General features: G+C 41.7%; 1 protein-coding gene across 1 annotated transcript; it reads left to right on the forward strand.

The window, feature by feature from the left end:
- On the forward strand, window positions 3240–10733 carry LOC8078395 (11-beta-hydroxysteroid dehydrogenase 1B). The gene is made up of 6 exons (XM_002449485.2): window positions 3240–3758; window positions 6692–6884; window positions 8539–8624; window positions 9110–9241; window positions 9852–10016; window positions 10103–10733. The coding sequence occupies exons 1-6, from the start codon at window positions 3561–3563 to the stop codon at window positions 10397–10399; spliced, it is 1071 nt and encodes a 356-aa protein (XP_002449530.1). The 5' UTR covers window positions 3240–3560; the 3' UTR covers window positions 10400–10733.

An 11716-nucleotide genomic window follows, 5' to 3' on the forward strand; every position in this document is an offset into this window, starting at 1 on the left:
ACAAATTCTACCCCTATTAGCATCTTGAAAAGAACGGTCAACGGAAACATTGTCTACCACTAAAAAGCACAACGTCTTAAATTCCTAGAATATTCACTCCCAACTCCAAGAGCAGTTGAACCTAGGACCTAAGTTGCTATAGAAACTCTTGTAACCACTTAGAGCAAGTATTATGGTGGGCTGTAAGCTGCCTAAATGCTGATGTGGAGGAGAGAAGGGAGGAGAGAGAGGAGAAGCAGGTTGTAAGCTTACAGCCAGCTTAGACACAATAACCAAGAAACTTTGTTCAGAGAGATAAGTGGGTCATGTACTAATAGTGAATAACTAACTATTGTATGGGTGGGCTGGGAGAAGGCTTTAATGAACCTTACAGCCAGCAAGTAGGCTGTATTATTAAACTTGCTCTTAGTTTAATACCCTTTCGCTCATGGCTCCATATACTTGTAGTAATATCTTGTTTTCCGGATCCGAGAGCTTTATTTAGAGTTAAACGGTGTAAAGGAGTGCACACATGCTGGAACACTGACAAAAGAAACACAATTCTGTTAAGTCTAATAGATTGACGTGCCACCTCATGCGCTGCTTTATTTTGCTTCCTCCGATCCCTATCTTTACAAACACCAACTTAGACTTAGGGTCCGTTTCGTTCCTCAATGGATTATTGAAATCTCGATAATAGACATGGATTTTGAGAATGTGGATTCAAGATAGTAATAATCAAGTTTGGTTGGACCCATAGATTATATTCTTGACTCTGGTTTCATAGTACAAGCAAAATGTCCAAAATACGGATGGCTCCCTCCTTCAGACACTGCGTCGAGTCCAAGTTTGAAGCAAGGGTAAAATCGTTTATTCTCATACTCGAATCCCTAAGAACCTCATGGAGAAAGCATACTGGGGGGCGTTTGGTTCCAGATAGGATTTTATAATCCAAAGAGGAAAGCCAAAATCCAATCCAAGCAAGGTGGTCTCCAAAATGGAGTGGACTACATGTTCAAGTAATCCAAAGCAATAATCTAGCATCCTTTATGAACTTAGGTAGCGTTTGGATCCCATGACATTCTTCGAATCCAGAAAAAAAAATCCTAAAATCTTAAAATTTAATCCAAAGATCCTAGGGTTTTAGAAGATTTTGACATTAGAGATTATTTTTATCAAAAATCTAGATTCTAGAATCCCATCGGTTGTTAGAGGTTTTTAGTGGATTCTACTATATAATTATGTGACCTATATAGTAGAATCCACCGGAAACCTCCTTGCTCAAATTGGATTCTAGTTATCCTTTTGGATTCTAAAATCCTATTTGGATCCAAACTCCTAACCTATCCTTGTGTGGTTGGACCGTTGGAGTAGCTAAAGCACCATCCATATTATATCAGTAGTCCCTCTGTCCAAAAAAAGAACTTAATTATATAAGAAACGTGTCGGTCAAACTAGATAAGTTTGACTAGGTTTATTGAAATTAATATTAGCATATATATCTCCAAATAAATTTATATAAAAATATATTGTATAACTAATCTACTAATACTTATTTTGTTTAATAAGTGTTAGTACTCTTTTATATAATTATAGTCAAATTTAAATTGTTTGGCTCTTCGGAATGAGAATTGCAATCTTTCGATGACGAAGGGAGTGGTAACTACGCAGTAGTAAAATCTTAGCGCGGCAGGAGCTTTGACGATGGAGATGGCCTTCCTTCCACTTGATTTAGGCCTTGTTTAGTTTCGAAAAAATTTCGGATTTCGGCACTGTAGCACTTTCGTTTGTTTGTGATAAATATTATTTAATTATAGACTAATTAGGATCAAAAAATTCGTTTTGTGATTTACACCTAAACTGTGTAATTAGTTTTTGTTTTCGTCTATATTTAATGCTTCATGCAAGTGCTACAAGATTCGATGTGACGGGAAATCTTGAAAACTTTTTGGTTTTCTGGATGAACTAAACGAGGCCTTAATTTAACTGCAAGGAAGACACGGTGCAGTCAATTCTCGTTTGGGACCGGTTGTTGTTTGGTGGCCAATGGATCTGACAATCCGGGCAATCGATGCGATGCGCGCGCCGTGCCTTTCCGTGAAACTTGGATTGGTTCTCTCACCACACTGCACGTACGACGACAGCCACCGAGCCACGTACACCACATTCACGTTTCACCGTGTGCAATACGTACATTTTACTGATTATTAATTACTTACTTACAACTTTTTGTATAACAATGACGGACTGACGGAGTCGCGAGGCATGAGTACGGCCCGGTGAATGGCGTATGTACTCCTCAGCTCCATCCGTCGTCGTCGTCGTCGCGCATGTTAATTTGCTACTGGAGTATGTGTTTGCTACTAGGGGCAAACCTAAGCTTCGGTAAAGCATGCATGTGCAGCATGTACGCATGCAGTTGACACTTGACAGAACTTTTTATTTGTGTAAAGGCAGCTGGTGTCCGCGAGCGAGATATCAAATATAATTATAAACACATACCGTATACATGATACACTGCATGCACCATCTATATATATTCAGTGTATATCTAGGTGAGATCGACGTACAGCTGCTATAGTTAGTACAAGATCTGGATATACTATCACCATGCATATGCCTCATGTGCATGCAGGCACTATACAGAGAAGACTCTTAATTAATCTGATGTCCGGTGTCGCTTATTAATCTGTAGCACTAGCTTGTACTGTGCTCCAATCCGCTGGACTAGAGACTCGGTAGCATGGGCGAGTAGTATGGGCCGCGTTAATCATCAGGCGGCGGGAACGGTGACTTTGCATGGCATGGCATGGCTCGTGACAGCGGCGGCGGATGATGACCGTACCACCGTTGCCGCGCCGGCATTTAATTTTACTCTGGCCACCGCTCCCTCCCTGGTCGCAACATTATCGATCGATCCCACCCATGCATCTGGTGGTCCCGGCGGTCACCCGGTCCGTCTGAGCTACCGGCACCCACCACCACCACTACCAGGTCGCTGCATCATCCATCCACCACACACATATATCGGCCAAGCCAACAAATCTTACGCCACTGTACATGCACAGTGACCGACCATGCACGCATCCAGGACTAGGAGCAGTACGTCGACTCACATTCGTCTTGTACTATTATTATCTAATAATAACTAAACAAGAGGAGAGAGCAGAAAGAGTGTGACTAATAATGCTCTAGTATTATACCTAGCTTCCTCTACAGTTGCAGCAACCCCCACCCACCCATCATCATTATACTCGTTTCCTCCCTGCCCAGCGCGCTCAAACCTCTCGTCTCGTCTCTGGCACACCCATAAATACCACGCCATGGCTTTGGCTTCCCCACGTCTCCGCCACCTCCGACTCCGATCCTCCTCCAGCCTACAACTCTGCAGCTAGCTAGCCGGCAGGATCGGAGCTCGGAGGAGGTAGCTAGGGTGGTGCTGGTGCAGAGGCACAGGAGATCTGAAGAACAAGGCCGGCCGGCCGGCCAGCCAGCCAAAGCAATCCCTATATATATATATATATATATATCGAGCAACAACAAGCAGAAAGCCAATAAGGCAAGGAAATTGAAGGGAGAAGATGAGCAAGGAGTGCGTGGTGAACGCGTTGCTCAGCTGCTTCATGCACGTGGGCCTGGCGCTGGTGCTCCTCGTCTACCTCCCCATCGCCTTCATCGGCCGCCTCCTGAAACGCCTCTTCGTCCGCCCCTTCGCCAAGGGCGAGGACCTCCGGGGCAAGGTCGTCCTCGTCACCGGCGCGTCCTCCGGCATCGGCGAGGTCAGTCGTCAGCATCGATATCGTATCCCATGCATGCATCCATGCGGCCTCACTCCACCCACCTTCGTTCAATTCGGCCTTTACTATTTACTGCTGCATGCACCTTTCGAATGTATCGGAAGGATGTCGGGAGGGGGTTTTACAAACTAATAAAAAAACAAATTACTCGTCAGGAAACTGCAAGACAAATTTATTAAGCATAATTAATCTGTCATTAGCATATGTAGGTTACTGTAGCACTTAAGGCTAATCATGGAGTAACTAGGCTTAAAAGATTCGTCTCGCGATTCTCAACTAAATTGTGTAATTAGTTTATTTTTTTATCTATATTTAATGTTTCATGCATGTGTCTAAAGATTCGATGGGATGGATGAAAAAATTTTGACCTTGGTCTTTACTATCGACGACTGCGTCGTACGGTCTCCTCTGGCCAGTGTTTACTATTGACCTACATGCCCGGCCAGGGTTTAATTTACTACGCCTGCTTCATGCATGTAGGAGTATGCATGCATGTAGTACGTGCACACCTTTTATGGATCTTGAAACGTACTACACATCTCTTCCACTTCTCTTTTGGCTATGCATAACTTCCCTGTGCATAATATAATAACTTTTGTTTTCGTGTGTGTAACTTGAGTGTTTGGTTATACTGCTGGTATTCTCTTTTTTTTTACATACTAATTGCATCTGTACTACTATACGGTACAAGAGTGTCGTGGTTGCTAGTGTTTTTCTGGGTTTGGGTTGGCGTGTGCCACGAAATGGTTGTGGGTTGGCCTTGCCGGAGGGGAAGGCCTAGCCTGGTTGTTCAACTGCGTGCAATGCATGCTTCTTTCAAATCGCATGTTTTTTGATTGGTTGGGTTGGCTACTTATAATTAGAAGAAGAAGACAAGTTAAACAAAGCTATATATATGTGGTGGGTACGACTTGTTAGTGTTGCAATTAGGACAAGTACAAACTCTCTCTCTCTCTCTCTGTCCCGCTGGCACACAACCTAGAAGGGTATATTTGCATCTGTAGCGACTGCGACTGCATGTGCCGGAGCAAATTAATCATGCACGAGTAGTGGATCCAATTAATATATATACTAGTCGTATTTAGGTCTTGTTTAGTTTCCAAAATATTTTACAAAATGGACACTATAATAATTTTGTTTATATTTGACAAATATTGTCCAATCATGGTCTAACTATAGGCTTAGAAGATTTGTCTCTATAAATTATAGATAAATTATGTAATTAGTTATTTTTTTAATATATATTTAAGAATTCATACGTATGCCGTAAGATTCGTTGTGATTTCGTTGTGAAGGAGAATCTGAAAAATTTTGTAAACTTTTTGGGAACTAAACAAGGCCTTAACACCATGTCCACACGTGTTATTAGTATCAGAAAATACTATCAGATAAGTACGTACTACTTCTTAATTATTTTCCAATTTGCTTGTCGTTGGTCCTGTGTTTAATCTGCATGATTTTTTTTCTAAAAAATTTCTTAGCCGCCTTGTCTAGTTTTTTGTTGGCTTTTGATTGTAAAGTATACTCCGTATTAAAGGGACAAGCATGTTTCATTGTGCGAACACATGGGACAAGGAAATAAATGAAAAAAAAAAAATCTCACCTCCCGCAAAAAACTGATATAATAGAAATAATTTAATCAATCCATAAATCTGCCGCCATATAAATATTGGTTTCTCTTTCTTGCGGTTACGTTCCTTCAATGAATTCCCATGCTCTAGATCTATGATACTTTCCATGTTTGTTGGAAACCGACGTCTCCAGACATATATTCCAGTAGTTGGGCTTCTCCGACTCCGACACATGAAAAAAAAAAAAGCTCCTCCTCACACGGCCGCGCGGTCACACACACCAAGCTAGCTAGCGCGTCTAAGTTTGTAGCTGTAGCTAGCATGCACCAACTCTATACCACCTGGTGGTGCCAATGAAATATGGTTGCCCCTTTAAGACCACAAATTGACTCCTATCTTCTTCACCAAATAAAGGCTGCCAGGATCCACAGCGATGCATGACAGACGATTATGTGAAATAAAGCGTATCTAAACTCGGCTTCGTGACTTGTGACACATGTTTTTTCTTATTCTTCTCAAAGCACATTTTAGCACTCGTTTTTTATACATAGAGAGAAGAAAAGAGTAGTATAAAATCTTTTTCAAGATTCCACATCACATCGCCGAATCTTGCGTCACATGCATGATTCATTAAATATAGATTAAGAATAAGAAAAGAACTAATTACATAGCTAGACTGTAATTTACGAGACGAATCTTTTAAACCAAATTAATTTATAATTGAACAATAATTATTAAATACAAACAAAAGTACTATAATAGTCGACCCAAAGTTTTTAACCAAACAAGGCACGGTGATGGTGCTCCCGGATGTTGGCTGCAGCCTGCAGCCTGCATGCTTCAGTGGATAGTGGTCACTGGAAACACTACAGAGGTGTAAAGAAATGACAGCAGCATCCTACCATAGCCGTCGTGCATCATCACAGAGCTGCATGCCGCCCCAGCCAGCAGAGAGGCACCAGCTGCATGTGGCTCTACAGTCACTGGAATAAAAGCCTATTGATGGCTCCCCTGAACCCTCTCACACACAATAACCCTGCTGTGTCTCACCTGAACCCTCTCACAGTAACCCTGCTGTGTCTCACTACTGCCTTACTGCTAATGCTAGCTGTTGTTCGTCACTTCTCCATCCCGAATTATTTCTCTGACGGTGCCTCATCATCGCCAATGCATACAGTGTGGAAGGGTACGCATCAATCAAATTAAAAACCAGAGCCAGCGTTGAGAGTTAACAAGGTGCACACGGAACTAGTACAACAGTATAGAACAAGAAATTCTGACGAGTCATCGTTATCTATATATATATGTTTCCCTCTTGTTCATATTATCATATATATATTTCAGCACCTGGTGTACGAGTACGCGAGGCACGGCGCGTGCGTGGCGGTGGTGGCGCGCACGGAGATCGCGCTGCGCGCCGTGGCCAAGACGGCGCGCGACCTCGGCGCCCCCGACGTGCTCGTCGTCCCCGCCGACATCACCAAGGTGGACGACGCGAAGCGCGCCGTCGAGGAGACCGTCGCACACTTCGGCAAACGTCAGTACTTACTACTACAATATATACTTGGATAACATAACATACGCTGCTCTTTTGTATCCTGTGACGTACACTGCCGTGCTTTAATCTATAGTAGTATATTTGCTTTCCAAGTGCCTGAGAGTAGTACTAAATATCACATTTTACGAATCTAATTAACAAGGACGTCACGTGGGCAGTAATAAACACGCTCTGGCCCGCCCCGGCCGGCCGGAAGTGTCACTGCCAGCAGTAGAAAGTGACCATGTCTTGCCGGTTGGTGACACATGGCCGCGGCGCTGGGATTAACTGCATGCTGGCAGCAGTGACCACTAATTACAGTGCTCCAACGTAAGACTTTATTTGGTACAGGGGTGCTTAACTTCACCAGTAAAAATGTTTTTTTAAAAATAGTTTTATAAACAACTTTTTAGATAAAGCTAAGCTATTTAAAAAAAAGTGTTTGGTAAAATAGCTTCACCAGCTACTTCTTATTTAGATGACAGAGAGAAATGAGAGAGAGAGCTACAATAAGCTACTTTTTTTTCAGCTTTATCACAACTCATGTCTTTGTGAGAGGAGAAGAAAAACAGCTTCATCCATGAAGCTGTTTTAGAAACAAGTATTTGGCAAAAAAAAACACTTCATAACAGCTCATGAAGCTGTTGTGAGTTATACCAAACAGGGCCCTAATTGTCTGGAGCGTTCGTTCGAGTTGCTCTATCTCTCCAAGTCGAAGAGAAGGAGTTGTTGGTCTCAAACTAAATTAGGCCTTGTTTAGTTATAAATTTTTTTTTTTGGTTCAGAGCACTGTAGCATTTTCATTTGTTCGTGGCAAATATTGTCCAATTATGGACTAACTAGACTCAAAAGATTTATCTTGCGATTTACAGGTAAACTGTATAATTAGTTTTTGTTTTTGACTATATTTAAATGCTTCATGCATGTGCCGCAAGATTTGATGTAACGAGGAATCTTGAAAAATTTTCAGTTTTAGGGTGAAAGCGATAGGTACTACTGGAGTATATGGTACATCAATAAATGTAAATAGATCTAGATTACTTTTGCAGAGCCGTGAAATCTTATCCGATTGTAATATATAGTATTCGTTAGTTTAGAATCAGGCAATCAGCCATCAGAAAATAAGCTAATTATTAATGAAAATCCCCGCAGTCGTACCAAACCACTGGTAGCTGAGGGTAGCTCCTGCTTTGACAGCAAATCGCTTTCAGAGATAGACTAGTGCAGTGAATCAGTGTCATAGCAGCCAACATTGGTTGAAAGCAATGTTAGCATGCAACTTCTATTTTGTTTTTGAACATAACTTGTGAATTCTTGCTCCATTTTGTCATGTATTTTAAAAGATTATTATCAACAAGAACATCAGGAATAGTCCAAACTGTTGTCATTGACCACCTACATACGCGTTAACTGTCCATTGTCAGTCTAGTGGACAAATGGACAAAACTAAGTTTTGAATGCACAGTTAGCGGAAACAAATTATTGGCCAGCAGCTAGTTGTCTTTGTTTGATAGTGAAACAAAGCTGTCAATTAAAACATATGGTTCACATTCTGTTTATAGCTTTTATGTTTATAGTTGACTTAAAATATCTTGATTCATATGGCGGCGTGGTACTCATATCAAATACTGATTACGAAAGGACTTTTCTGCAGTTAATCACCTGGTTGCCAACGCGGGGATCTGGTCCAGCTGCTTTTTTGAAGAGATCACCAACATAACCGCTTTCCATAATGTGATTGTAAGACATCAACTCAATCAGTCCTATACTCCTATTATACTGTATATACGTAGAAACTTTGACATGAGAAAATAACAGATTGCTTTATATGTATAGTATTTCCCTCCATGCCAAAACCAAAGAGTAGGATTTTTACGACGCTGAAAAAGACTAACTAATAGCCCCTTTATTTCATTTGAGAATTGAACCTAGCTATTTAATCTTATATATATGCGTCGCACTCATGCACACCCCTTCTTTAGATGGTCCATTATATTGTCTTAACTGCCATGATATGTATTCTTTCCAATATTGATAATGGTGCTAATGGTCCAGTGCTTCGATTTAGTGCCGACAACCGCCACAACAGACAGCGAATTAATCAGTTATAGCTCTCTCGGAATCAACAAATTAGAACTCTACTTTTTGATTCAATTTTTTGGTCAATCACTTTCATATATAATTAGGAATTGTCACGCTTACTTGTTTATGGTTGGCCACCGCAGGATCTCAACTTCTGGGGTGCCGTCTACCCGACCTACTTCGCGCTGCCGTACCTCAAGGCCAGCCGTGGCAACATCGTGGTCACCGCCTCCGTCGCCGGCAGGGTCCCTACAGCACGGATGAGCTTCTACAACGTAAGCAGCAACCTATTAATCCTGTCACTCAATCTAACAACATAGGCACGGCGAGCATAAATTCAGCTCACCAAACACCTTGTTGGTGTACCAATGTACACCAATTATAGATAGATAGATAGATAGATGAATCTGGGTTGGCGATCTAGAATGATCGAGCTTACATAATGTAGTTCAGCTATCAAGCTAGCTAGGTCGATCGTCAGATCCATGCATATGTGTCGATTGCACGCCATGCATGTCAGCCGGTAGGAATCAGCAGGGTGCCGGCCGGCGGCCCTACATAAACATATACGTCTTATTTAGTTCCCAAAACTTTTCGTTTTTCAGAACGGTAGTATTTTCGTTTTTTATTTGACAAATATTATCTAATTATAGAGTAACTAGGCTTAAAAGATTCATCTCGTGATTTACAGGTAAACTGTGTAATTAGTTTTTATTTTCGTCTATATTTAATGCTCTATACATGTACCACAAGATTCGATGTGACGGAGAATCTTAAAAATATTTTGGTTTTTGGGGTGAAGTAAACAAGGTCGTAATGAAATTCTTTCGCCAGAATCATGGATTCCAAACTCAGATTTTGGTTTTTGTATATATAATTTTGCAGGCAAGCAAAGGTGCCGTGATACGGTTCTACGAGACCCTGAGGGCTGAGCTGGGGTCCCACGTCCGCGTCACTATCCTCATGCCCGGCTACGTCGTCTCCAACCTCACCAAGGGCAAGGGCCTCCAGAAGGACGGCCATGTCGGCATCGACGAGGAGGCCCGCGATGTGAGCTCCATCTCCGGCCTCCGTCCTCCTTTTTCCTTTGCCGTTGAGGTTAACGTTTGATTGATTTGTGCGTGCGCGCGCCTCAGATCAACGTAGGGCCGATGCCGGTGGGCAAGACGGAGTCGCTGGCGGAGGTGGTGGTGGCGAGCGTGCGGCGAGGGGACTACTACGTGACGTGGCCCGGCTGGTACTGGCCCTTCCACATGGTGATGTGCGCGGCGCCGGAGCTGCTCGACTGGTTCTCCCGGGCCTTCTACGTCTCCAAGTCCGGCGAGCAGGACGGCGGCGCCGCGCTCAGCAAGAAGATCCTGGAGGCCGTCGGCGGGAAGAAGTTCCTCTACCCCAGTACCATCCGATCCCAGACCGCCATTGCAGCTAACTGACTGACTGAATTTGTCAACATGTTAGCCACACAGATATATATATATACAGATATATATATAAATGTAATGGTCTGTTCTCTGTTGTTGGATTAGCACGGGATGGGTCAATAGGGCTGGGTGGAATTGAAATGGGTGTGCGCGTCCGATCAACACTGTATTTTTTATTCGTTTTTTTCTTTTTTTTTTCTACCTTTTCTCTTCGTTTCATTTTATTACTACAAGTGATCAATGTGTGAATTAATACGTACGAATGTTTATGGGTGGTTGGTTTGTGGGTGCAAATTGCACAATTGATGTTCGCCAGCATTTATCTGCTGATCGATCTCAAACAGAATATATAGTGTTCTCCTCGATGCCACAAGTTGGGCTAAGCGAAAGTGTGCCGTCAAAAGGTTTCAAATTCTTTACATCACTGCCAAAGTATGGCAATTCGAGAGTACGCGAGTTTGCGTTAGAAAGAAAGTATGATGACACTAATCGGATGTACAGTGTCGGTCTTAGTGAAGCGCTCAGTTCAGTGTTCAGATAATGAAATTGACCGACTGGGCCAGGCAGCCTGCAGAAAACAGGCGCTGGAGCTCAAGCCTGGCGCCCTTGCCAGCTAGAGGCTCATGATGGGCCCCATACTAAGCCCAACGACCGGCAGCATCCATTTTTTTTAAAGAGGTGTTGGTTGGGCCAGGACAAAAGGTGGTCATGCAATATACACTGCAGGCTACATTGCGCGAGGCTAATTCTTCCACCTTCTTAACAGTTGAAATAGTACATTTTACCTCCCTCGCTCGGTTATAAGTGGTTTTAAAGGTAGTTTTTTTTATTTATTTTGGCTGAATAATTTAAAAAACCATAGCAAATTATAAAAATTATAAAATAGAAAATCTAATTTTGTTACACTCCATGAGTAAATCTACATAGTAAACATATAATATGGTATGCTTTAATTTAGTATAAAGTTTTTGTTTTAGATTTTGATCTATTCTTTTTTCATTAATTGGAATAATTTATAACTACAGTTTCTTTGGTCAAATTATGGTAAAAATTTTATGGTGGCCTAATTATTGTATGATTGAACTGTGGTAAAAATTTCATACACACTAAATAATATATAACTTAGTTATAGATTTATTATATTTAACAAGCATAAAGCCTAAAAAATTCTATAACTAATTATAGATGATCTAATGAGTATGAAACTTTTACTACAGTTCAAGCATACAATAGTTAGGCCACAACAAAAATTGTAACGGATTATAAAAACTATAGTCATGAATTATTCTAATTAATTACAAAAATAGAAAAAGACAAAACCGTCTTCAA

This window comes from Sorghum bicolor, chromosome 5 (genome assembly GCF_000003195.3).
Source record: "Sorghum bicolor cultivar BTx623 chromosome 5, Sorghum_bicolor_NCBIv3, whole genome shotgun sequence".
Taxonomy (NCBI): Eukaryota; Viridiplantae; Streptophyta; class Magnoliopsida; order Poales; family Poaceae; genus Sorghum; species Sorghum bicolor.